This window comes from Mesoplodon densirostris, chromosome 5, assembly GCF_025265405.1.
Source record: "Mesoplodon densirostris isolate mMesDen1 chromosome 5, mMesDen1 primary haplotype, whole genome shotgun sequence".
Classification (NCBI taxonomy): domain Eukaryota; kingdom Metazoa; phylum Chordata; class Mammalia; order Artiodactyla; family Ziphiidae; genus Mesoplodon; species Mesoplodon densirostris.
In genome coordinates, this window is record NC_082665.1 from 118,229,781 (window position 1) to 118,256,028 (window position 26,248).

A 26,248-nucleotide genomic window follows, 5' to 3' on the forward strand; every position below is an offset into this window, starting at 1 on the left:
ACACCTTTCATCTGTTCTTCAGAAGCCTGGTTTCTTCGAGAGTTTGGGCTCATACTATTTTGCCTGGCTGAGTTCTATTCCTGTTATTATACCAGTAAAACTATCACATTCTCTTCTCCCTTCCATTTGCTTTGGGAAACCTCAGAGTAACCTTTTAATATGCAAGCTTTATGGGCTAATAGTGGCACACACAGAGGCAATGTGCCCAGTTGTAGAACATCAAACTCCATCCTGTTTGTTTATTATAAAACTTAAAATGCCTTCCTCAGGCAAGATCCAAAACAATTTCATCCTACTGCATAGTTCACATTCGTCTCCACAGTCAAGTGTATACCATCAGCCAGCTTGCTCTGACAATGGAATCCATCCCCATTTGGTCAAGGTTGAGGAACGGTAAAGAAATGCCCATCTAATGAGTGCAGTGTCTCTCTCATTGTCCAAGCAATCCATCTCCAGCTTTGAGGTTCAAATCCAGGTTTGGAGAGGAGAAAGGTTCATATCCAACCTTGTCGTCTTTCCTTCGGTAGTATATTCGTGTCAGCACAGTCATCAGAAAAGTCTCCAGGATGAGGAGGTGGCAGTTCATCACTGCAGCATGGGGCAAAATATAATGTAGGTTATACTAACTTATAGAGGTGGTATACCACTAGCAGCCTTGGCATATGAGTTGAACAACACGTTCTCCAATTTGTCCTCAAACCAGGACCTAGGGATATTAAGTTGTCGCAAGTAACATAGCAGGTTAATAGTAGAGCCAGAACCAGAACTTGGCCCTCTACCTCCTGCAATTTGAGGCTAGCACTAAACATTTCTTTTGCATGTTTCATCAGCATGACTTCTGCTTCCTAACTACACCAATTGCTCTTCCTGGAGCTGAGGGTTGAACCCATGGCTTCCTGGGTTGGCCATCAGGGCTGGCCTCAAGCTGTGGGATTGCAGCTCTCCTCTGTGTGATCAGAGAGGTCATAGTCTGCTTAGAGCTTCTGCTAGATTTCTTGCAGGTTCCTTTCTCAGTATTCTGAGCAGAGCTTTCTGAGTATTCTGAGATTGGCTGGCTCAACTTCCGTTCTAAGTTTCTCTCCTCCCTGACCTCCCCCTCTTGCCCATCCTGGAATAAAATAGGAGCTCCTATGTGCTCACCTTGAGACCTGATTTTAGAAGAAAAGGGAGGGGAACAAGCAATCTGCACACCGTTGGCCAAGACCGAGAAGATGGATGGCTGCAGGGCAGTCAGAATAAGGAGAACCTGCAGAAGAGAAAAGAGAAGTGAGGGTAGGGGCTCAGCATCCCCGGCACTGAGGCCGGCTGGCCCACTGCTGTGTTTGAGATGTGTCTTGTACTTGCCCTCTCTGAGTACACTTTCCTGAAGCACAGCCTCTTCAGGGCAGACTTGGCTTTTCTAGGCTTCCCCACAATAATCATGGGCAGGCTCGGCAATCACAGGGCTTTTACCCGCTAGCCTGATCCTGAGTGCTTCTGGGGCCCAGATCCTTTCTGTGCCCCTTCAGTCCCTTACTCCACTTTAGGTTCTTCTGTCCTCTGTCTTCCTCTGGACCCTCCAATTCTACCTACTATGTGCCTGTAAGCGGCACCTGCTTAGATCAAATGAGAATTTATGTGAAATCACTCTGTTAACTGTAAAGGAGTCATTGTGCCTTGGGAATAGGAGAAGGGCCCAGCAAGGAGACAGAAAGAATGAAATGAGAAGGGAAACGATATTGGGCTAGAAGTCACTGCATTTGGTGGAAAGGTTATCTGTGGGCTTAGAGAATGGAAAGTGTAAAAAGTAAACAAACGTGAGTTTTAGAGAATTGTCAGAAAAGATGTAAAGGTGAAGAGGCAGTGTGATGAGAGATGTGGGTCTGGGAGTAGACAGATCTAGGTTTAAATTCCAGTCCCATCACTTATGAGCCTTTGAACAAGCCCCATAACATCCCAGTTTCCTCATTTGTAAAACAAATAATGACTCTGAGGATTATAGTGAATTTAAATGTAATTAATATATGAAAAGTGCCTAGTATGTGGTATAGACACTTCATAGTTGTAGCTGTGATAATGCTGATGTTTCTGGTGGTGATGAATTGCAGGTTTTTAGAAGTAATGGGTAGTAAAGAAAAAAAAGCAAAGGTATAAGAAATTAAGGTTTGATAATACATGTGTTATGGGTTGCATTGTGTCCCGCAAAAAGATACATTGAAGTCCTAACCCTTAGTACCTCAGAATGTGACCTTATTTGGAAAAAGCATCATTGTTTTGGTAACTAATTAGACATAATTAGTTAAGATGTGGTCATACTGGAGTAGGGTGGGTCCTTCCTTATTCCAATATGACTGATGTCCTTATAAGAAAAGAGACACAAGACACAGACACATGAGGGGAGAATGCCATGTGACATGCCAGGGATGCCAAGGATTGTTGCAAACCATCAGAAGCCAGGAATAGTCAAGGAAGGGTTCTCCCCACGGTTTTCAGAGGGAACATGGGCCGCTGACATCTGGCCTCCAGAACTGTGAGACAACACATTTCTGTTGCTTTAAACCACGCAGTTTGTGATATTTTGCTACAGCAACGCTTGGAAACTATTAAAGCACAGAAAAGCAAAAACTGGGAAAGAGCAGGAATTCTTTTCCAAATCTCACAGGAAACCTAAGGCTTAAGAAGATTCCCAGACCCACTTTTATCCTTTGTTAGTCTCAGCTCCTAACCCCTATTACTTGTGGCTTATTATTAACCATCTTTTCTCTCCCAGGGTATAGTTACCTGGAACAGAACAAATTTGGCTCCTATGTTCTGCTCGCCCAGGTGCAGCTTGGCTTGACCATAAAGGATGCCCAGGGTCCACAGAGCTACCAGGGTGGACACACCAAGGAAAACGTTGATCCATAGAGCTGTGCTCTTCCCCGACATCTGGTGGCAGGCCAGAAAGTAGTCAGTGAGGAAGCAAGCCCTTTTCTCCTTTTATTTCCCCTCTCCCATGGTGGGAAAGGTAAAAAAGCCCCAAAGCCTCGGCCCCTTCCCATTTCTTCTCTCCCCATCAGAGTCCCTGAGCCACTACTTTTCCACAGCCACCCTGTCCCTGGGGCTACCCCATTCCTGGGGCCCTGAATTAGGGGATATTGGCTCCAGCTATTCCTTCTAGAGCTCAAAGGTATTTAATGAATCTTGGCCTCCGCTGCCCCCTTACTCCTGACTTACATCTGTTGGGTCATAGATGCCATCAGGGAGGAGAAACAGGCCCACCAGGCTCAGTGTTATCTTGAAAAAGACATACTGGAAGGGGCCCAACATCAGCAGCTGAAGATTTTTCCTGAAGTGGGAAGAGGGTTAGGAACATGGACCCACAAACCACCCACCCCAAGAAGACCTTCCAGCTCCCTCACTGGGCTCCGCCATCATAGACATCAACATGGTCAAATGGATGGGGACTTTGGAAGAAGCCAGAATGTTGAGAGAGCGTTGGGAACCCTCCTTCTTGCCTCCCACTCACCCTCAGACCAGAATGCAGCCTTTGAGCAAGAACCGAGTGTTGACGCCAACCTCATTAACCGAAATAGACGGAAGGGGAAAGTAAATAGTCCAAAATCCAGTTTTCTCTGTGTGGTAGTTTGTAGGGGGCAGTGAGCTTAAGTGATGGGAACTTTGGAGTTCTCCTTCCTCTGCTCCCCTTACCCCTGCGTGGGTGCCCAGTGTGTGGACCCTGGCTGCGGGATGCCCACCCTTTCATCACTGGCTTTATTCCATAAAACCCTAATTCCATGAGGCTTGAAGCAGGGCCGAGAGAGCCAGCAGAGGCTCTTGGGAGAGTGCAGGAAGAGGCTAACCTGTTCTTCCGGGCGGCCTCTCCCTCCCACCTTACCTGGTGAGCATGAGTTGTGGGCAGCAGGGGCAGCAGCAGCAGCAGGGGCCTGTGTGGGTCGTCACTGGGGTGTCCTTCAGTGTCCTTACTACGGCCTCCTTCCCACCAAAGCCTTCCACTATGGCCTGCATCAGCAGGTAAAAGCACATCGCAAAAAACCTGGGGTTGGGGGAGAGGGGGGCCTGAGAGTACACAGAAGGGGAGGTGGCAGCAGCCGATAGGACAGCCCTTCCTGCCAAGGAAAGACAGACTGCAAAGGGGGCAGGGAGAGGTGGGGCTTCCTGAGGGGGTCAGGTAGGGGCTAGGTGTTTGGAGTGTGTGACCCAAGAGGAAGTGAGAGAGAGGACAGGTGGGAAGAGGGCAATTTCAGGCTGTGGGAATGAAATGGTGCCTGAGGATGAACTGGAAGTTCAAGGGCTCTATTTGTGATCAGTTGGTTTTCACGGATTTATGGAAGGGATAGGGGATAAAAGAAGACACGGACTCTGGAGTCCTGGGGTTGAGGGGAGCAGAGTGGGGGACCCCAGAAGGATATCCAGTTCAGCTGCAGGCAGGGCAGGACACTTACGAGGTTATGGCCATTTCCACGAGCATGAGGGCACGAGGGATCCAGAGACCAAAGCAGCAGAACACAGACACTATCTGCTTGGAGAAGAGCAAGGAGCTGGTTAGGGCAAGGAAGGAGGCTTCGTGCTCACCTTTTACAACAAGGGCTCAAGGAAGCAAAACCTAAACATTCGAGGCACCATTACTTCAAAGTGACCAGCTGGAAAAATAACTAGTTAAAGTGACCTTGAGTCAGGGGGCTCTTTTGAAGACTATCTCAACTTATAGCACTGGGGTAAGAGTAGGTCAGTTCATCTTTAAGATGTTATTAGTGCATCTGATGTCTTGAGATGGCCCAGGTAGTTGTCATCTGGCAGGAAAGGACCTCAAGGGCTTTGTTCTTCCCCCCAAACAGACACAGAGCTCACCACATGGAAAGAGAAGTCCCATTTTATGACCTGGGAACATGCCAAAGACCTATCTAATAGCTGTGGGAGCGAGTTAAAAAGACCTATGACGTAAGGGTAGAGTGAGCATGACCCCATGGGAAAAGGTTCTTTTCCTCCTACCCTCTGAGGAGCAGGAAGTTGGTGTGTCCAAGAAGGAGGCTTGCAATATTGTAGCAGGGGAGTAGCGAGTGAGGCTGCCGGTGGGCTGAGAGGGTTCTTCAGCTGTTTCTGTGGCTCTAAGGTATTTCGAACGCTCCATCCCACTGCCTGTTGACCTTCCAAGCATGGGGTCCTGACTGCAGATATCAGACTAAAACCCTCACCCTAAGGTGGTAGAGGAAGGCAACTTGAATTGTTGAGTTTAAAGGAATCCTCAAGATGGACCCTGCCTCCCCTCCAGTCCCTCCCAAAAGGCAGCTACAGGGCCCTCACCGTGGGTGCAGAGCTGCTCCAGAGCAGAGTCTTCCTCTTGATGGGGCAGTAAGTGTTCTTGTATAGGTAGACAGCATCCTCCAGGAAGATGGCGACTGAGCCCAGGGCAAGCAAGGTCATGATGACCATGAGAGAAATTTCCGCAGGGCCCAATGCTAGAGTTGAAAGAGAGGGCAGACCCCAGTGAGCTGAAGATCAGGACTGAGGAGCGGAAGATGTGGGCTTCCTCATGTGGATCTAAATTGCTTTACCATATCTAAAATTACCTGGCCTAGGCCCCCTCATGCAGAAGATGGGCTTTTTCTTAGATCTAGAGTATCCAACATGTGACTAAGAAATAGTCATTCTTCTGCATTCACGAGAGACTAGACCAGATAATTCTAGGTATGGTAAGGCTTATCTGAACCAGGATATAGACACCAAACAAGTTTGTACATAATTAGCAAAAATTCTAAATTAGGAGGTCAGCAGGGCTTATTCAGTTTTCTATTTCAGTGTCAGGTGTTTTGCTAGCAGAACAGGGAGCAATTAACATTATAATTAAAGCAGAATATAACTCTTGATTTACTTTAGAGCTGTTTAAATTTGATTTCAAAAATTATGTCACAAAACTGGGACATCGGAAGGGACTTTAACAAAAGAAATGGGTATGAGTAAAGACTCCAAGGACATATGACCCACGTTGGCCTCACACTTAATCTTACATTAAATGTGGCCCAGTAGCTCTCTTTAGTATTTATTGAAATCATTTGAGGAGTTGTTAAAAAGTAGCTGTCCAGGCCCTATCCGCATAGATGCTGTTTCAACAGATCTGGAACAGATCTGGGATGGACCCAGTAATCCACATTTTAAACAAGCTCGCCTGATAATGGTCAGAGGATAACAAACAATTTTTCAACAAACACCAGTGAAGCTCCTCTGGCCTCACCATTGCTAACAGGAAAACATTAATAGAGTCACAATATTTGTTTCTGAACATTTTCTAACCATTGCAACAATTAGTTGTTTTTTTGTTTTTTTGTTTTTTTTTTTTTTGCGGTACGCGGGCCTCTCACTGTTGTGGCCTCTCCCGTTGCGGAGCACAGGCTCCGGACGCGCAGGCTCAGCGGCCATGGCTCACGGGCCCAGCCGCTCCACGGCATGTGGGATCCTCCCGGACCAGGGCACGAACCCGTGTCCCCTGCATTGGCAGGCAGACTCTCAACCACTGTGCCACCAGGGAAGCCCTGCAACAATTAGTTTTAAACAAAGGGTTCTGTGTCCTCAGTGACTAAGCCTGGACCCTCATTTATCTAAGTCTCTTCCCTAGTTGGCAGACTCTTTCCTTTCAGCCACTTAACTGGCTAGATGACAGATGAAGTGGGGGAAGACTGTCAGAGTCCAGGCCACTGTCTTATTACATTGGGAGTAAAGTATGAGGAAGGCATTGGCTGGTCTGCCCTACGTTTTGGTGACTGAGGGCAACTCTGGCAGAGATATTACTGTTGACACCAAAAGGAGAAGGGAGGAAGGAGACCATACCACAGGAAAGACTTGAGTTGTCATCTGGGTCAGTCATACCTGGTGGCACCACAAGGAGCAACCAGGACAAAGGTGAATTTGTCAAAAAATATGTTGATCCTGGTTGTTCTTATTTCAGGGCACACGTTTTTCTCTCTGTTTCTGTTTACTTTATCCAATAGGCCCTTTACCTCTGACCACAGTTAGGTCTGTGATCAATCCAGAGGACCTGCCATGGGGAAGGTGGCCCTTGGATTCCAGATCCCAAGTTGTATTTCTGAAGTCAGTAGTAAGCTTTTCCTTTCTATTACAGGCCTCAAAAGACAGGACTGTGCTATTTTTCTTCCCTCCTCCCCATTCCTGCCTCCACCCCACCTCCACTTAATTAGGATACAGCCCTCTGGGTGACCAAATTACTGGCTTGGCATTGCCATTGCTGTTTAACTCTGTTGCCTCTTTCTCAATTCCCTCTACAGATATTGCTCCAGTAGGCTCTGCAAATTTTAAACATTAAGAAAACAAAACAAAACAAATAAACAAAAGCCAAAAAACACCTGGTTGCAGTCCTTTATTAAAAAGAGACTTTACCTTCCTTCCTTGAAACTTTAAAAATATAAACATCATGGGGTGGGGTTGGGGGCTGACACAATTTTACCCTTATACAATAAAAATGTGGATTTAAAACAATTATGATTGTTTTATCATGAGATACACATAAAGCCTTCCATATATCAAAATAATTCCAGATAGACTAAAGAGATAAACCTTTAAAAATCAAACAGGGAAAACTGAGAGAAGGAAAAGAAAAGAGAGAATTGTATCTGCATCAAGACTTTGGAGAGGGAAGGCCTACCTAAGCTTAGGTGTAATCCAAGAAATCACAAAGAGAACGATGGTCAAATTTGACATAAAGAGTTTAAACTTCTGAATGTTAAAAAAATATATAGGCAGCAAACAGACTAGGGGAAAGCATTTTTAATAAATGTGTACACAAGTTAAAAATTTTTATTATGTAAAGAAAATAACAAAAACAGAAGGCCCTTGCAAATGGGAAAATGATACTAACACAGTTCAGGAAGTGGGAAAACAGTCAACCTGCCTAGCAGCCAGAGAAGAGCAAAATAACAGTAATATATTATTTTTTGTTTTATTTAAAGATAATGTTTCTAATATTATTAATAGCCCTACATTTAAAAAAACTTAAATTGTCCAACAATACTGAAATTATTATGTAAACTACACAATAGAATATTATGCAGGCATGAAAAATTTGTGCATACCATAAAAAAACTTTGCAAAGACTATGTACTAATATTATAAAAAACGTGTTAACACTGTTTTAAAAAACAGAAAAACTTATTAACAGATCCACACATTTATGGTCATCTGATTCATGACAAAGGCTTCACTACAATTCAGGGGGAAAGGACTCTTTCTGAGAAAGTGCTGGGTTAATTGCATCTCATTTAATATGCAAAGTGATAAAAAAGAACACTGCCCCCTCCCTCACATCATACAAAAATACCTAAATGTGAAAGTTAAAACAATAAAGTTTTTAGAAGAAAACAGAGAAGTATACCTTAATGACTTTGAGATAGGCAAAGATCCTTTTAAAATAGGACACAAAAGCACTAATCATAAAGAAAATAAATTGATAAACTGGACTTCCTTAAAATTAAGAATTTCCACTTGACAAAGAAAACCATTAAGACAATGAAAGGGCATGCTCAGACCGAGAGAAGATATTTGCAATACAAATACCCAACAAAAGACTTGTATCTGGGCTTCCCTGGTGGCGCAGTGGTTGAGAGTCTGCCTGCCGATGTAGGGGACACGGGTTCGTTCCCCGGTCCGGGAAGATCCCACATGCCGCGGAGTGGCTAGGCCCGTGAGCCATGGCCGCTGAGCCTGCGCGTTCGGAGCCTGTGCTCCGCAACAGGAGAGGCCACAACAGTGAGAGGCCCGCATACCGCAAAAAAAAAAAAAAAAAAAAGAGTCGTATCCATAATACATAAAGAATTCCTATCAGAAAGAAAAAGTGAAATTTTTAAAAGTGAAAAAGACCTAGGGCTTCCCTGGTGGCGCAGTGGTTGAGAGTCCACCTGCCAATGCAGGGGACGCGGGTTCGTGCCCCGGTCTGGGAGGATCCCACACGCCGCGGAGCTGCTGGGCCCGTGAGCCATGGCCACTGAGCCTGCGCCTCCGGAGCCTGTGCTCCGCAACGGGAGAGGCCACAGCAGTGAGAGGCCCACGTACTGCAAAAAAAAAAAAAAAAAAAAGTGAAAAAGACCTAAATAGTGACTTTTTGAAAGAAGATATCCAAATGTTCAAGAAGCATAAAAAGGTGCTAAATATTAATAGTCACTGGGGAAATACAAATGTGAGGTGCCATTATATACCCACCAAAAGGGCTAGAATTGCTTTTAATTTTAATCGTCCTTTGACCGATGATTCTAAGTGCTGGTGAGGATGAGGAACAATTGGAACTCTCACACATTGCTATTGGGAGTGGTGCCACCACTTTGGAAAACAGTTTGGTAGTATCTATTAAAGCTTAACATACACCTACCCTGCGACACAAAAATTCCACTCACAGAAACATATTTAATAGAAATGAGTGCCTTAATCACCAAAAGAATGTTCAGAGCAGCATTGTTCATAATGGCCCAAACTGGAAACAGTCCACATGTTCTTCAACAAGAATACAGATATGGGCTTCCCTGGTGGTGCAGTGGTTAATAATCCGCCTGCCAAATCAGGGGACATGGGTTTGATCACTGGTCCAGGAAGATCCTGCATTGCCGCGGAGCAGCTAAGCCCGTGCGCCACAACTACTGAGCCTGCGCTCTAGAGCCCGCGAGCCACAACTACTGAAGCCCGCGCGCCTAGAGCCCGTGCTCCGCAACAAGACAAGCCACCACAATGAGAAGCCTGCGCACCACAACGAAGAGTAGCCCCCGCTCACCGCAACTAGAGAAAGCCTGCACGCAGCAAAGAAGACCCCCCAGTGCAGCCAAAAATAATAAAAATAAAAATCATTGCCCTTTACTGTATGTAATTTATGACTAAAACAAACAAATCTTTATGTGAACAAAGCAGAATGCAAAATTAGCAAAGGGAATTTCCCTGGCAGTCCAGTGGTTAGGACCTGGTACTTTCACTGCCAGCGGCCTGGGTTCAGTCCCTGGTAGGGGAACTAAGATCCTGCAAGCTGCGTGGTGTGGCCAATAAGTAAATAAATAAATAAAAATAAAAAATAAAAATAAGTAGTGTGGTAAAATTATAACCATGTTTAAAGGATTTGGAGAGAGAAAGGTAGAAAAGAGTTGATAGAAAGAGTGGGGCCCTAATACCTTTATCATATAAAATGGAAAGTGAAGAAGTACTGTCCATAGTTGTCAGCATAAGAAATAAAATATAGGTATAGTATATACAGCTATACAGATAACCAACTAAAAATATTGACATAACTATGTGGAAAGAGTGGAAGAAGTTTGGTGCTAAGTGAATTAAATTTTCATGTATTATAGAGGCAGCTACAGATAATGTCCAAAATTGATACCACAGGAAATAATGGTAATTTGAAGGTAACTATCAGAATAATCATCAGCTAAAAAAGGAGGATGACGATTAGAAACGAGAGGACTTCCCTGGCGGTCCAGTGGTTAAGACTCTGTGCTTCCACTGCAGAGGGGGCGGGTTTGATCCCTGGTCAGGAAACTAAGATCCTGCAGGCCGCATGGCATGGCCAAAAAAAAATTTTTTTTAAGAAAAAAGAAATGAGAATAAATAGGGCAGGGGATAGTTGATTTTCTTTAGCAGCCTTTTTGTACTATTTAAATTTTTAACACATGTTCATGTGTTACTTTGATAAAATAAAAACATTAAAAAATCATTTCCTAGAAAAAAGCCTAGAAATTAATTAACAATGCTGTCTTTGAGTGATGATACTGTGGGTGGTTTTTGTCTTCTTTCTTTTCCAATTATTCTATAATGAATACATATTTTATAACAAAAAAGTTTTTTTTAAATACATACTTTGCCAAACATAGAATGACGTGAAAAAATTCATGTGATGTCATACTTATTAAAACAGGACATAAAATTGTAGTATGGTATAATTTCCACTAATGTTAAATAAAAGCCTAGAAAACAGAACTTATGCTGCAATATTTGCAGTGCTGGTCTTGAGTGGTGGGACCATACATGACTGTTCCTCTTTTCACTTTTCTCTATTTTTGAACTGACTTCATTGAATTATTTTTACAGTAGAAATGTTTAGTTAAAAAAATACAGACAAAATATAAAGTTCAGATAGGCAGAAACCAAAATTAATTCAGTAGATTTCTAAAAACCAACATCCATTGTTGGGAAGGGGCATACCGCTGCAGGCCTCTCCTTGTGGTATTCCCCCATCCCCTACTTGACTCTTGTCCTCATCAGCTCACTGAGAGCTGAGAGTGGAAACAGCCCTTCCAGAAGCCAGCAAGCATTCACTGTCCTTGACTGTTCCCCCTCCTTGAAAATCTCCCTCCCCTTGACCCCCAGAACCACAGTTCTCCTGGTTCCTCTCCTGGTCTCTGACCCTAGATCTCCTCTACTGATTCCTCATCCTCTCTCGCACCCTGCGTTCTCCAAACTCAATCGCTGCCTCTCGCCTCTTCTGTTTATTGAGGTTTAGGATTTCCCTACCACTCCTCAGCCTCCCAACAACCACCTGAGCTGTTTCCACCTCCAGAACCTTATGGTACTTGGCTTCTGTCTGTTTGTCTTTCCTCCCTGAGCTCCCTGTGGTGGGCTCCTTCCTATCACTGAGCTCTCTGCTCAAATCCCCCTCCTCAGCCAGCCTCCCTTGAGCGTCCAGTGTGGTGTTACCTCCTCTCCCCCAAGCTGCCCGCAACAGTTAGGTTATTTACATATTTATTTACTTGTTTGTTGTCTATCCCCATCGGAGTGATGGTAGTATAAACTCTGTGAAGGCAGGGATTTTGTCAGGCTTGTTTTCTGTTCTATCTCCAAGTGCATGGAACAGTAACTGACTATTTGTTGAATGAAAGAAATGACCCCATGAGAATTCTTATTGTCATCTCCATTTTATAGTTTTTTTTCAGGAAACTAGGCTTAGGGAGTTGAGCCCCTCACCCATGGTCACACAGCCTGGAAGTGACGGAGCTGGGATTTAAAGCCAGGGGCTCCTGACCCTAAGTCCATTCTCTTCACCATTACACATGCTGACTCTTGGTGTGTGTTCACATAGCTATGGAAGGAAATGTGGAGTGATATAAACAAACAAATGCAGCTCTAAAGGTTGCTTAAGTTGATGAAGGTGGAGGTGAGGCATATTCCAACTGTTCAATATGCAAGTGCTTTTGTAGTTTCTTGTATCTGCTGGCTTTGGTGCTCTATTCTTTCTCATACTTGCAGCATCTACCGGCTCTTGTATCCACTTCCATAGTGCAAAAGTATGAGAGAGAGAACTTCCTTAGCATACATAGCCCGACACCACTATTCTACTTCAAATTCATTTATCTTCTTGGAAGATTGTCCTCTATCTTTTTTTTTTCTGCATCTTAATAGATATTATGGAACAAAAGTATCCAGTGGCACAAGGATCTTTGGAAACACTTTAAATAAGGTTAAACATGTTTCTTTCCTGTGGAGTATACCAAGTTTTAAATCTAATTTATATTGTTAATTTCAAAAAGGAGTTTACAGAATATCACTTTTGCAAAACTTATTTTTCTACAAGCTCTGTTTTCATGGAGCACTCCTTGGGATTAGTATTCCAAGGAACACGTTTTGGGAAATGCTTGTCTAACTCACCTGTTTGAATACAATCATACCTTTAGCAACTAGCAAATTTCCCACTGTATCTGTAACAGTGAAGATTACTTTTTTTTTTTTTTGCGGTACGCGGGCCTCTCACTGTTGTGGCCTTTCCCGTTGCAGAGCACAGGCTCCGGAAGCGCAGGCTCAGCGGCCATGGCTCACAGGCCCAGCCGTTCCGCAGCATGTGGGATCCTCCCGGACCGGGGCACGAACCCGTGTCCCCTGCATTGGTAGGCGGACTCTCAACCACTGTGCCACCAGGGAAGCCCAAGATTACTTTTTTAAATAATGAAAACAATATAAGAACATTAAAACTTTGAAAAAAGAGTATCACCATAATCCTAGCTAGTTCCTAACCAAAAATTATTTTCATTTTTGCATAATGTATTTCCATGGAAGTTAAGAGCATAGGCTCTGGATTCAAAGTAAAATTCCATTTACTCCTTGCTCTATAATCTTGGGCAGGTTATTTATCCTCTAATTAAACCTCTTAGCATGGAATGTAGTATTTGCTCAGTAAAAACTAGCTTTAAAAAAGCATCCTGGGGCTTCCCTGGTGGCGCAGTGGTTGAGAGTCCGCCTGCCCATGCAAGGGACACGGGTTCGTTCCCCACTCTGGGAAGATCCCACATGCCGCGGAGCAGCTGGGTCCGTGCGCCATGGCCGCTGAGCCTGCGCATCCGGAGCCTGTGCTCCGCAACGGGAGAGGCCACAGCAGTGAGAAGCCCGCGTACCGCAAAAAAAAAAAAAAAAAAAAAAAGCATCCTGTTATCACTTTGTTATAAAGCAGAAACTAACACACCATTGTAAAGTAATTATACTCCAATAAAGATGTTAAAAAAAAAAGCATCCTGGTTAAAGTTCACACATATTGTATTACTGCAATCATACTGTAAAATTTTGCATTCTGTTTTTTTCATCTAACATTTCATCACAGCCGGTTAAAAATTATTTTTTATAATTATTTTTTAAATTATAAAGATTAAAAAAATAAATATAGTAATAGAGAAAATATTAGTATATCCATAATCCACTTTAAAGAGTGTTACGATATTGCCAACTTTGCTTCAAAAGTTATTCTTAGAAAAATAAAACATTACAGATGTACTTGAAGGCCCCTGTATATACCTCCTGGATCCTTTTCACTTCCCTACCTCACCTCCCAGGGCTAACTACTATTCTGAAGTTGAGGTGTATCTTTTCCTGTATGTTTTAATTTTTTACAATATATGTACATACTCAACATATTATATTGCTTTGCATTAAAAAATCTATATAAATGGTATCATCCTGTGAAATGCTTTTCTACTCAACATTGTTTTCATGGTTGTTATTATCTTCATTGTGACAAACAAATGCTATCATAAGCATTCTTAAATGTGTCTCCTTGGCATGTACAGGAGAGTTCCTCTATTCAAACACTTAGAATTAGAATTGCTGGGTTGTAGGAGATGAGAATCTTCAGTGTTAAAGATATCTAATTACTCTTCAAAGTGGTTATACCAATTTGTACTCCCACCAGCAGTCTATGAGAGTTCACAGTTCACCTTAAATTCACCATGACTTGGGATTACTGGACTTTTAATTTTCATCTTTGAGAGAGTAGTGAAATGTTATTTCATTGTTTAACTTGAGCTTCCCTAATTCCTAACAAAACAGATAATATTTTTGTACCTTTATTGGCCATTTGGGTTTCCTCTTCTAGTATGATTGTATGATCATCTATTCTGTCTAATTTTTATTGGGGAATTTTTCTTATACTGACTAATCATCCTTTGTTGGTTATAAGGCTGGAAAATACCTTCTCCCAGTCTTTGGTTTGGCTTTTAACATTGTTTATAGTGTTTTTAGCTGTACAGAATTTTGTTTGCTTTATGTAGTCAATCTTCAAGATCATTTGTGCTTTCTTGTGTTTTATTTTAGAAATTATTCTCTACTTCCAACCCTAAGGATATCTTTCCATATTTTCTTTTGTAAAAATGTTTGCATTTACATTTAGGTACTTAATCTATCTGGCTTAAAGCTATATTGGAGTTATTTTCATGTTTATTTACTTGCCATAGGGACAGGCAATTGTCCAGCATCACTCCTCAAAGAGTCCATCCTGTCCCACTGATGTGTATACCATCCTTTCATATAGCAAGTCCCCAAGTGGTCATGGGTCTATTTCTAGACCCTCTATTTTATTTTATTTTTCTGCTTGTCAGGCCCCTTGTGAAACAGGAGGGAAGGGGGCAGGGCACAACCTCTAAAAACCATAGCTCTTGAGGATGCAACATAAACTGGTTAGAAACAACTAGGTCCAAGATGGTGGAAGATTCAACTTCCAGTGGACCTTGAGCCTCATTATACACAGATTGTAATATATTAGCATATGCTAAATGACACACCCACAGGTGCTATGACAGTTCGGAGGCCAACCATAAAAGGACAAAAAATGAGCAGTGCCCCAATTCCTGGAAATCTCTGCCCCTTCCCCAAAATAGTTGGAATAATCCTCCCACTAGTTAGCCTATGAAATTACCCAGCCCATAAAAACTAATCACCCCGTATTTCAGGGCCTCTCGCCTTCTGAGATGTGTCACACTCTGTCTATGGAGTGTGTAGCTCTGTAAATAAATCTACTTCTTACCTATCACTTTGCCTTTCACTGAATTTCTTCTGTGCGGAAGCATAAAGAGCCTGGACTTCAGTAAGTCCTGAGACCAGGTGTGTGATTTCAATGAAAAGACAGTGGGGAACTTCCCTGGAGGTCCAGTGGTTAAGAGTCCTCGCTTCCACTGCAGGGTGCACGGGTTTGACCTCTGGTCGGGAAACTAAGATGCGACATGCCGCTCAGTGCGGCCAAAAATAAATATTTTTTTAAAGGAAAAAACAAAACAAAACAGTGGGTTCAAGTCCCAATCTGAGTTGTGTGGTTGCAGTTATTACATTATTGCTTTAATTACTCTAGTCTTGATATATAACCCTTAATATCTGGTAGGGCACATACCTTCCTTACTCTTTATCAAAATTGTCTTGGCTTTTCTTGGTCCTTCACTCCCACAAATAAATGTTTGGATCAGTTCATTAAAAAAATAATCGTGTAAGGATTATAATTGCAATCATATCACAGGCATTTCAAAAACAGATTATTGAAAGTTTCAATAGTTCTTCCATAATAGTTCTTTCTTAAATGGCATTTAATTTAGGGAATAACAGAGTTTATAAATGAAGGAGGAAGGGGTTTTACCACATCCTCCAATGGGCACCTCTTCCTGACTCTCCTATTTCTGTCAGTGTCATCACCACTGTCCAGATTCTCGGAGTCATCATTAGAGTTTCTTTTTCCTTCGCTTACCTTGTCTAAATATTTACCAGATTGCCTGCTCTTTCTTTGGATTGCCTGTATTTTCCAATCTTCCCTTCCTTTCCCTGACACTGACCTGGTTCCTGCTGGGCTGGGGCAATAACCTCCAATTTATGCCCCTCATTCTCAAGGCTCTTCTTCCCCAAAGTCTATCTTGATTGCCGATTAATGACCCTGAAACACTATCCAGCCCCTCCCAATCTCAGAGCCCTTGTCTGCTCCTTCTGTCTGCGGGATAAAGTACAACTCCTCTGACTGACACTCCTCAGGCCCCAGCTTACCCTGCCCAGCCCTCTCAATTGTCGCCTGCTTCTGCACAAGTAACCTTGAATCTTGCCAGATCCAGCTCCTCAGTGTCTGGAGAACCTGCCTGCACCTTCTATCTCCACCCCAACCCCAGCGGTGCCCATCACCTCCACTTTCCAACTGCTACCCACTCCAACAGTTGCACCTGGGGACAAGGCAGCTCTCCAGACTACCAGACTCAGAATGGTCTCCCTGCTTTGAACATCCTTGGTGCTTCTATTTGCACATTTTGTAGCAAAGCAATGTGAGATCCATTTGCATTGTGTAAGGAAGGATTGCCCAATCTCAGCACTATTGACACATTGGCCCAGATAATTCCTTGTTGTGGGGACTTTCCCTCCACTTTTTTTTTTTTTTTTTTTTTTGCTGTACGCAGGCCTCTCACTGTTGTGGCCTCTCCCATTGCGGAGCACAGGCTCCAGACGCACAGGCTCAGCGGCCATGGCTCACGGGCCCAGCCGCTCCAAGGCATGTGGGATCTTCCCGGACCGGGGCACGAACCCATGTCCCCTGCATCGGCAGGCGGACTCTCAACCACTGCGCCACCAGGGAAGCCCAGGGGACTTTCCTTTGTTTCCAGGGCAACGTCCCTGACCTCTACCCACTAGATGCCGGTAGCACCCTCTAGCTGTGTCAACTGAAACTGCCTCCAGACATTGTCAAAAGTCTCCAGTGGGACAAAATTGCCTCTGGTTGACAACACTGGTGTGTTGTCACTTGTTCCACCAGCTGCACTCTCTGAACAAGGGGTCCCTGGAGCTGGGTCTCGCATCTGCCTACTGGCACGAACCACAGAGCAGCTACAAGGCCTCTCTGGACACCCTCTGGCAGTTGGTATTCACTCTGGTTCAAAGCATCCGAAATGAGGCTGAACGTTGTCCGAGGACATGCCCATGTCTGCCTCCTAGTTCACACTGACCACATCCTGCTGTTCAGGAAGAGTCTACTCCTTGACGTAGACATCAGGACGGAGGCTGGGAAAGGCATTAAGGATACCGTAGAGACCCAGACTCCTATTCATCACTGCCTAAGAGGTAGTTAGTCATGCAGTAGGGAAACCAAATAAAATGTGGATGGGAGCCACATTTGCTTTTCAAGATGCTAGGGCCATTTGATTGTCCTGTTTTACGTGTCCAAAGGGATCTAGTTGGCCAACACTGTCAGAATACTTTTACAGGTTCACCTAACTTTTCAGAACATTATTCATAATAACCACCCCACTAGAATTGTACAGACCCTCTCCTGGGGAGGATGTTGTGCACACCTCAAGGGCATTCTATGGGGCTTTGGGTACCAGCTTGAGTCCCTGGGTGGCCCTGGGGTCTGAAAACTGCTCAAGACCACTGTCCCCAATTTGAGCTGGGGAGGCCCAACATGCAGCTTTGTCTGTGGGCCATGTTGTCGTGCCTCTCTTTTGGCCTTTTGTTTCCTCCAGGAGTTGTTCTTCTCCCAGGTTTTTACCATGACAGACGGACACTGGGCCAGTCATCCTCCCAGGCCCTCCAGGCTGGCTAGCTCAGGACCACCTCTCTTGAGCTCCTCTCAGCTCTTCTGACTTCCCCCAGGATGTTCAGTTTTTCCCTCCTTTCAGTTCCCTCTACAGAGGGTCCCTGACTCACCTCTCAGAAGTTGGGCTGCTGTGGGAGGGTGAGAGAAGCAGGCAGAGGGAATGCTGTAATTGGTTTTCAGTACCTCCAGAAGATCTGCCGTGTACCTGGAGAGACACCAGCGTGTGTTCAGAATATTGGGACCTGGGAACGGGGAGGGTAGCAGAAGGGACACCAGCAACCTGACATTCCCTCAAATACTCCTGGGCTCAGGGAGCTTGTCCATCTCCCCTCAAGGCCCTGACTCTTAGAGGGAATGGAGAATTGGCCTGGGTCACTGTGTAAAGCAGGCTGCCACCTAGGCCATGGGTAGGTCTAGCTGCAGTGCTCAAAAAAACCATAGTCCATTTTCTCCACTTCCATTGGGGCAGAAGCCCGGAGGTTGGCTAGGGAGAAAGAGCAGGGTCCCAGAGAAAGAGTGGACCCTTAGTACCAGGAATGGATCTCCAGCTGGTCAGGGCTCTGTGCATGCCCCACATTGCCCCCACCTCTGGGATCTTTCTCTCCCTGGTTGGGGGCCAAAGCCAAGGCTCTGAAGGGTCATACACTCGCCCTACCCCACAGTGTCCCTGAGGACCTTGTGGGATGGCCAGACCATTATTAGTTCTGGGTCATTCTGTGTGCTGGGAGCCAAAGAGCCCTGAGAGGGAGGTAGGGACAGGCCAGAGTGAGAGGGGCCCCTGCTGCTTAGCAACTGGCTCCTGGCTCGGGGCTTGTGTCCCTCACTCACCTGGGATCAAGCTTTATCTGAGTCCCGTCTGGCTCCATTGTCTCCTTTTTCTCTCCGGCTTTCCTTCCCGGCAGGCACTGAGGACCCAGGAGGGACAGGAAGGTGTGGGCCCCTGGGAAGGTGGCTCCTGCCGGCTCTGCTGCCTGCGGGACTGGGCTGTGGGTAGGTGGAGTGGCTGGGTCTTCCCCTCTGGCTCTCTCCCTCCTCAGGCTTCCGTGCCCACAAGCTCCTATCTCAGAGTTCACCGCAGAGGAATTTGATCCCCTCGGCTGGCTGAGTTCCCTGGTTCCTACTCCTCCCTGTCGGTAGGTGTGGCCCCTCCTTCCTCCCTCCCACAAATGCCTTTGGCTGCCCCTTGCCCCCAGCCCTCCCTCACCCTCCATCCCTCCTAAGGAGCCTTTTAGGGCTGTGGTAGAGACAAAATCCTTGGTCCTCCCGGCAAAACACCCTGGTCAGCAACCCCCTCTCCCTCAGAATCTGGCTGGAACGCTGGCTCTGTCCCCCTGAGGCCTTGACTGTGTTGGTGCTGTTGGCTTGGAGTGTGGAAGGGAGGGCTAGCCGGGAAGTCCAGACAAGGCCCATGTGGGTTTCCCAAAGCCCAGCCCACCGCATCCTGATGGCAGGCTCATCCAGCCAAAAGGCCACCCCCGGAAGGTGCAGCAAATGGGGAGTGGGGGAGGGTGTATTTAACAGGCAGAGTTACTGAGTGAGATTTCTGGGCATTTTGACAGATTCTGAAAAACAGCCAAATCGTATGCTTCTGAACTATTTTATTGATTGGTGATTTCTCTTCTCTCTCCAGGTAGATTTAAACCTATTTAAGGCCAAGCATAGTACCCCTAAGTTCCCAGCACAGGACCTCACACATACTAAGTGCTCCTTAGAATTGGTTGCGTGACTGATAAAATAATAAAATCATAGCAGCAGTAGCTAATGTATATTGAGCATTCACGCACCAGGTGCCGTAGGAATTGCTGCATGTTCCTTATCTCATTTAAACCTTACAATTACTCTTATGAGGTAAATGCTATCTTCACTCCCATGTTACAGATAAGGAAACTGAGGCTCAGAGGGGTTATGACACCAGGTTGGATAGAAAGACACGGAGGTGTGGAAAGAGGCAGAAGGGACCTGGGTCAGGGGCTGTGTTGAGGCTCAGATGAAGTTTTCGATAGTAAAAAAAAAGAAAGAGAGAAGAAAAAAAGCCCATGAGGGGGTCAAGAGAATCAGTTCTGGGAAGGCAGAGAAATCCCCCTGCTCTGGGCTGGTAAGTAAATACAATCAGAGGAAGAAGTTACTGATGTGGCACCAAGAAGACTCCCTACTCCTGTCCCACAGCACCTCAAAATATCTCCTAAGGTTCAAGAAGAGCCCTCTCCCTCTTTTACCCTTCTCCTAAAGTACAGTTCTCTGAACAGGACAATGTAGTGATCCAGGAGTCTCAGGGGCCAATTACCTCCTAAGGTGGAGGTAAGGGCACAACACGTAAGACAAGGGCACTAACCTCCGGAGGGTCAGTTGCCTGGGCCCCGCCCTAGCAAGGTACAGGCTGACTCAACTTCCTCAACCATTTCCACAGGAGTGCTCCATCCTCCCTGGGTCATTCACCTCTAGCCCGGTGAGAGGTCTTGAGCTTAACCGCCCAGAGCCCTGAACTTTAGACTTCCCTAGAGGAGAACACAGGGTGCTGAGGATGTTCTCTGAAACTTCTTTGGGACAGAAATGGGGGGTCGGGGGTGGTGGAGGCAGGAGAGCAGGTTTGAAGAGCAGGAGGGAGTTGGAAAGGGAAGGCTGCTGGGCTGACACTCTTGTTTCCGCAGCCGGGCAGCAGGGGCTGGGAGGCCCAGGGGAGACTGGCTAATCCTCAGGATGGATGATGATGGAAGGAAGAATGGCAAGGGATTGGTGAGAGGGAGGGCTTTAGTGCTGATGTGGTACTTGTGCCCGAACCAAAGTCCCTATCTTCTATACAGTGGGACCCATGGATTAGTTAAGGCCGGGCCTTAACTAAGGCGTATCAGGAAGATGAGCTGGACCAGCCAATCAGGTTCTTCTCTTGCTAATTTAGGACTGCTAGCTGTCAAACGCTGATTTTTAGAATCAAGAAAAACAAATTCTTTGGACATCCCTGGTGGTCCAGTGGTTAAGACTCCACGCTCCCAGTGCAGGGGGCCCAGGTTCGAACTAGATCCCGCATGCAGCAACAAAAATCCTGCATGTTGCAACTAAGACACGGCACAGCCAAATAAATAAATAAATATTTAAAAAGTAATAACCTATTAAAGAAAAAGAATGAATTCTTCACTTCATTTTTCTTTTTTTTGGTTTAATTTTCTCCACAAAATCATATGGTAACATGATAAGACATCTATCACTTCAGTTTGGGCTTTCTCAGTGTAAGGGTAATTTTTGAAAAATAAAAGAACAACCAACCAAAAATTTCATCAGTTTTCCCTAGTGCTCCTCAATCATTTGATATTTATTTATTATTTTTTTAAATACCGTATTTCTTCTTTTTAAAAAAATTTATTTATTTTCTTTATTTCTTTGGCTGTGTCGGTCTTAGTTGCAGCACACGGGATCTTCACTGAGGCATGTGGGCTTCTCTCTTAGTTGTGGCGTGCGGGTTTTCTCTCTCTGGTTGTGGCGTATGGGCTCCAGAGAGCGTGGGCTCTGTAGTTTGTGGCACTCAGGCTCTCGCTGGGGTGTGCGAGCTCAGTAGTTGTGGCGCTTGGGCTTATTTGCCCTGTGACATGTGGGATCTTGTGAGTGTGTGTGTGTAATGTCTTCATATGCCTTGGGTATCATGGTAATATTAACTTCATATAATGAATTAGGAAGTGTTCTTTCTTCTTTTCTCTTCTGTCTCTTGGAAGAGTTTGAGAAGGTCTGGTGTTCATTATTCTTTAACGTTTGGTATAATTTACCAGTGAAGCCTTAGGCATTCTTCTTTGAAGAGTCTACCGTGTTATCAACCTTATTGATATCCCATTCTTCAATTCTAAGCTGTTTTAGACTAGCCCCTTATTGGTTGATTACTTTTGGGGTCATTTAAATAATATTCTCTCTTTAAAAAAAAACCCAGAATAAATAAACAAACCAAATCAAACCAAAACCAAACAGTTTTGGTTTGGTAACCAAGAGGTTACCAGAGGGTAGGGGGCGGGAGGGAAGATGACATGCGTAAAGGGAATCAACTGCATGGTGATGGATGGAAACTTTTGGTGGTGAACATGCTGTAAATGTATACAGAATTGGAAATATAATGTCCTACACATGAAAACTATATAATGTTAAAACCAGTGTTAACTCAATAAAAATACTTTTTTAAATTAAAAAAATTTAAATTGCATTCTAATATAATGTCTATCACATCATAAGATGCTGCTTCTTTTGCAAGATTTAAAATGTCACTTTGCAATAAGTTGCCATCGTGCCTGCACTTGGCATTGTTTTGCATTGCAGCTGAGATGTAAAAGGAGGATGCTAGTATTAAAGGAAAGGTGATATTTGAGTGGGGCCTCATTTCTCATTCATTAGTGAATATTTTTGGGTTCTGATGTTTTTGCTTACTACACACATCATAAGTTTAGGGATTCAGATGATGACAACTAAGAACGCAAAAAGGCTCCTGGATTCTAAAACTACAAACATTGAAATACCGGGTGATAAATTCAGTAAATCAATGAAAGAAAAAGTCCACAAACAAACTCTAGAGATTAGCACATAGGGTGTTTATTAGAGGATGATTTTGAGACCAACACCTGTGGAAGGCAAGGGAAAGAAAGGAAAGGGAAGGAAGCAGGGCTGAGCAAAGGGAGAAGTCAATCCGTGGTAAGGGCCTAATAAAAGCCTCAGCCAACTCCAAGGTCACATGGGGGCTAGGATGGCCCTTCGGATTTGTTCTGCACTGGGGCAAAGTGTCTGGGCCTTTATAACCTCATGTTGGACCACTCCTTGGATGCAACCTGCACCTGGAAGGAGGTGGGACCCTGGGTGAGGCAATTTTCTTTAGGGGAGGCAATCCCCAAAGCTGAGGCTGTTTTCTAGCCATTGGGGGGATAAGATTCATTCCTGAAGGGGGTTCTGGGAGGCACCTCATAGTGCTACCTGCAGATCTTAGTGCACATGAAGAACTTAGTGTCTGTCATAAGAGGGAAAGGAAAGCTTATTTGATAAATGATGCCGGAACAACTGATTATAACGACATGGGGAAAATACACGATTAGATAGAAATTTACCTTGTATCTTACCCTTACATTAATTTCAGGTAGGTTAAAGAGTTAAATGAAAAAGAAAACAAGAAATACAGTTAAATATTTATCAGCTAGAAGGAGTTAAATATAGTTAAATATTTATCAGATAGAAGGAGGGGAAAGACATAGAAATAAGGTAAGATGATGCTAAGGAAATGATCCATAGATTTGATTATATAAAAATAACGAAAACTTTATACACTAAATATTGCATGAAAAATTAAAAGGCAAACAATAATTGGGAACGTATTTGCAATAAACACAACCAAAATTTTTAATATAAGAGAGCTCTTGCAAATCAGAAAGAAAAACCCAACACTCCCATCAAAAGCACAATGAGATACCATTTCATACCCATTAGGATAGCTATTGTAAAAAACAAACAAAAACAAAAACAGAAGAAAACAAGAAGTGTTAGCAAGGATGCAAAGAAACTGGAGCCCTTGTCCATTGTTAGCAGGAATGTAAAATAATGCAGCTGCTACGGAAAATACTATGGCAGTCCCTCAAAAAACTAAACACAGAATTACCATATGACCCCAAAGATAGAAAGCAGGAACCTGAATAAACATTTGTGTACCCATGTTCATAGCAACATTATTCACAATGGCCAAAAGGTGGAAACAGCCTAAACGTCCATCAACATTTAGGATGAATGAATAAACAAAATGTGTCATATACATACAATTAAATATTGTTCAGTCTTAAAAAGTCAGGATATTCTGATACATGCTACAACACACCAACTTCCAAGACTGCTGAAGCTCAAGGATGAATCTTGAGGACATCATGCTAAGTGGAATAAGGCAGATACAAAAGGACAGAGGTATGACTCCACTTTTGCGAGGTACCTAGAATAGTCAAATTCATAGAGATAGGAAGTAAAACAGTGTTTACCAGGAACTGGGGAGAGAGGGAATGAGGAGTTACCGTTTAATGGTACAGAGCTTCCACTTGGGATGATGAAAAAGTTCTGGAATGGATAGGAGTGATGGTTTATACATAACATAAGTTTTATGTTATGTATATTTACCACAATAAAAAAAAGAGAAAAATACTTCTACATTTGAAATGTGAGCAAGCAAACGATGTACAAAGGCAATTCACAAAACAACTACAATAAAATGACCTATAGATATATAAAAATATTTAATTTTATAAGTAATTTAAGGAGATATAAATTAAAAGATCAAGTTATCATTTGCCATCTATAAAATTGGAGAAATTATTTTACATTAATACCTAATTATAGTGTTAGTATTATGATATGGGTATGGTCATAATAGTATAAACGTGCACAAACTCTCTAGAAAGCATTTGTAAATTATGTAAAATATGTTTTATTTAAAATTTTTTTAAATGTGACATAGAAACTTTATTTAACAAAAGTAACAAGTAAAGTCAAACAGGCATTTATATTAAGAGAAAAACTGGCTAGAAGAAATTTTATCTTAACCACCTTATAGTTAACCTACCTGCAGTTGCATTTAACTGAGCTCTGTTGCTGTGAAGAATACAGCTCATGCACAGATACGGATGAACAATCTGTACATTTTCCAAGTATTCGCTGAATACTACCTTATATACACATATACATTAAATTTGAAAAACATTTAATTGGTGATCCCCAGATATACTTCATTTTTGTTGACCTTTTGGAAGAGGTCGTATGAAGCAAAGAAGGTGTGCTTCTGGCTCATGAATTGTGTAATGAACCCAGCCTAGACTCCCAAGTCTCCTCCACTCCTCTTTAGACATCGGATGGGTTTAGGGTACTTGTTTGGAAAGTTCTCTGGGTAACATGACATGCCAGTACTTGTGGTGCTCATCGAAGTACTTGTCCGAGTAGCAGATCTGCTCACGGGCCATCCTGCGGGCGGGCACTGGGCAGCGCAAGACTGGAACGACAGGATGCGAAGAGTGGACGCAGGTGAGAGACACGTCCAAGTCGGGTAAGGCAACGACTCGACTCTGAAATATGTTTTCAATATTCTGATTCATTGGCCCTAAATCCAACTGTTAGGAATCTATCATAAGGAAACAGTTGGTGATGCAGGCATGTGGATAACGGCAGAAGGCACCGCTGGAACAAAGAATACAATGAAGTGAGGGAGCAAGTTCTGTGAATATATGTGGCAGAGAATTCCAGGGAAAGAGAGGAGCCAGTGTGAAGAATCCAGGACTGGACTATACCACGTGTGTCTGAGGAACAGCATGGAGGCCAGTGTGCCTGGCGAGTGTGGAGTGAGTACGGGGCTGAGTGTTGGGAAATGAGGTCAGAAAGTTAGTGGGGCCAGATCAGGGAGGGCCTTGAAGGCCATGGTAAGGACTTTGAACTTTACTCTGAGTGGGCCGGGAAGCAGTTGGAAGGTTCTAATCGGAGGCCATGATCTAAGTTTTAAAAGGACAGTTGCTGCATCTCAGTGGACTCCTCAGTTGGTTGGTGGTAGCAGATCTGAGGCTAATTGGTGGCGGCCAAGTCACAGGCCTGTGTGCTAGCTGCAAGAGAGGCTTCGAATGCAAGTACCTGGCATTTTCAGGTTCAGTTGGGATGGAGAAAGAGTCTTTGCCCTTCATCAAGACAAGTTCAGGGATCCTCCAAACACAGAGGGGTTCAGATGCTCAGTGACTAAAATAAATGACAAATATCAGTTGTATGTAACAGAAAACCCAGCTATTTTCTCACATAATAAACAGCTCAGAGGGAGGCAGTTCAAGGCTGGGGCAGTGACTCAGTGTCACTATTGTCATTCTGTTCGTGTCCCATGTTGACTTATTGCCTGATGGGTCGAGGTGGACCAAGCCAGCACGTCTAGGTTCAAAACAGGAAGAAAGGGGCAAAGCTGCACCAACTGTGTCTTTTCCCCCTTTTGTCAGGAAAGCAAAAGCCTTTCTAGAAACCCTCAGACATCCACTTACGTCTCATGGACCAGAATTGTGTTGTGAAGCCAACCCGGGAAACAAGGGAAGATTTAGCTGCCTCCTCCCCCCAAGTGCCATTTTGTAACAACAACAAGGAAAAAATGAAGATAGAACGATGAACACCATTTGCTTTGATTAGCACTGAGCCTGAAAGGGTGAGTAGCATCAATCAGCTTCTCCCCACGTGTTGCTCTAATCTCATGTAGTCTCGAACCTCGCAGGGGCAGGACCTCTCAGTCCTCAGCACAAGTAGGGGTATGGTTTGCTGTTGGAAGTGACGGTCGCAGGCGGCAGACAGTGCTGCTGAAGAGCCCCTAGCCCCCATTCTCCTCAGCCTCTGTGATGTCACACTGGGAGTTCTTTCCTTCCACCCTGGGCTGTGGCTTCTGAAGCTGCTGTGGCCATGGGGCTCCTGGAGCTATAGCAGTGGGGAGGGAGCCTGGGGGCCCTAATCTCCCCTGGGGCC

The 26,248-nt window shown here is 44.2% G+C and overlaps 1 protein-coding gene and 1 pseudogene across 1 annotated transcript; both read right to left on the bottom strand.

Moving 5' to 3' along the window:
* Positions 1-265: 265 nt before the first annotated feature.
* On the bottom strand, positions 266-18,782 carry SLC51A (solute carrier family 51 member A). The gene is made up of 9 exons (XM_060099367.1): positions 18,605-18,782; positions 17,887-17,981; positions 5,284-5,438; positions 4,425-4,498; positions 3,857-4,015; positions 3,196-3,307; positions 2,761-2,907; positions 1,141-1,246; positions 266-588 (listed from the first exon to the last, which is right to left on the bottom strand). Exons 1-9 carry the CDS (start codon positions 18,640-18,642, stop codon positions 431-433), a joined length of 1,044 nt encoding a protein of 347 aa, XP_059955350.1. The 5' UTR covers positions 18,643-18,782; the 3' UTR covers positions 266-430.
* A 5,661-nt stretch (positions 18,783-24,443) lies between these two features.
* On the bottom strand, positions 24,444-24,729 carry LOC132491391 (cyclin-dependent kinases regulatory subunit 2-like; annotated as a pseudogene).
* Positions 24,730-26,248: the final 1,519 nt, after the last annotated feature.

Excerpts from the sequence above, each read along its gene's own strand:
- SLC51A (XM_060099367.1), bottom strand. The coding sequence starts at position 18,642 with ATGGAGCCAGACGGGACTCAGATAAAGCTTGATCCCAG. Across the intron at positions 4,499-5,283 it reads GGAGCAGCTCTGCACCCACG|ATAGTGTCTGTGTTCTGCTG; the intron begins GTGAGGGCCCTG and ends TTCTCCAAGCAG. Across the intron at positions 1,247-2,760 it reads CCAAATTTGTTCTGTTCCAG|GTTCTCCTTATTCTGACTGC; the intron begins GTAACTATACCC and ends TCTCTTCTGCAG.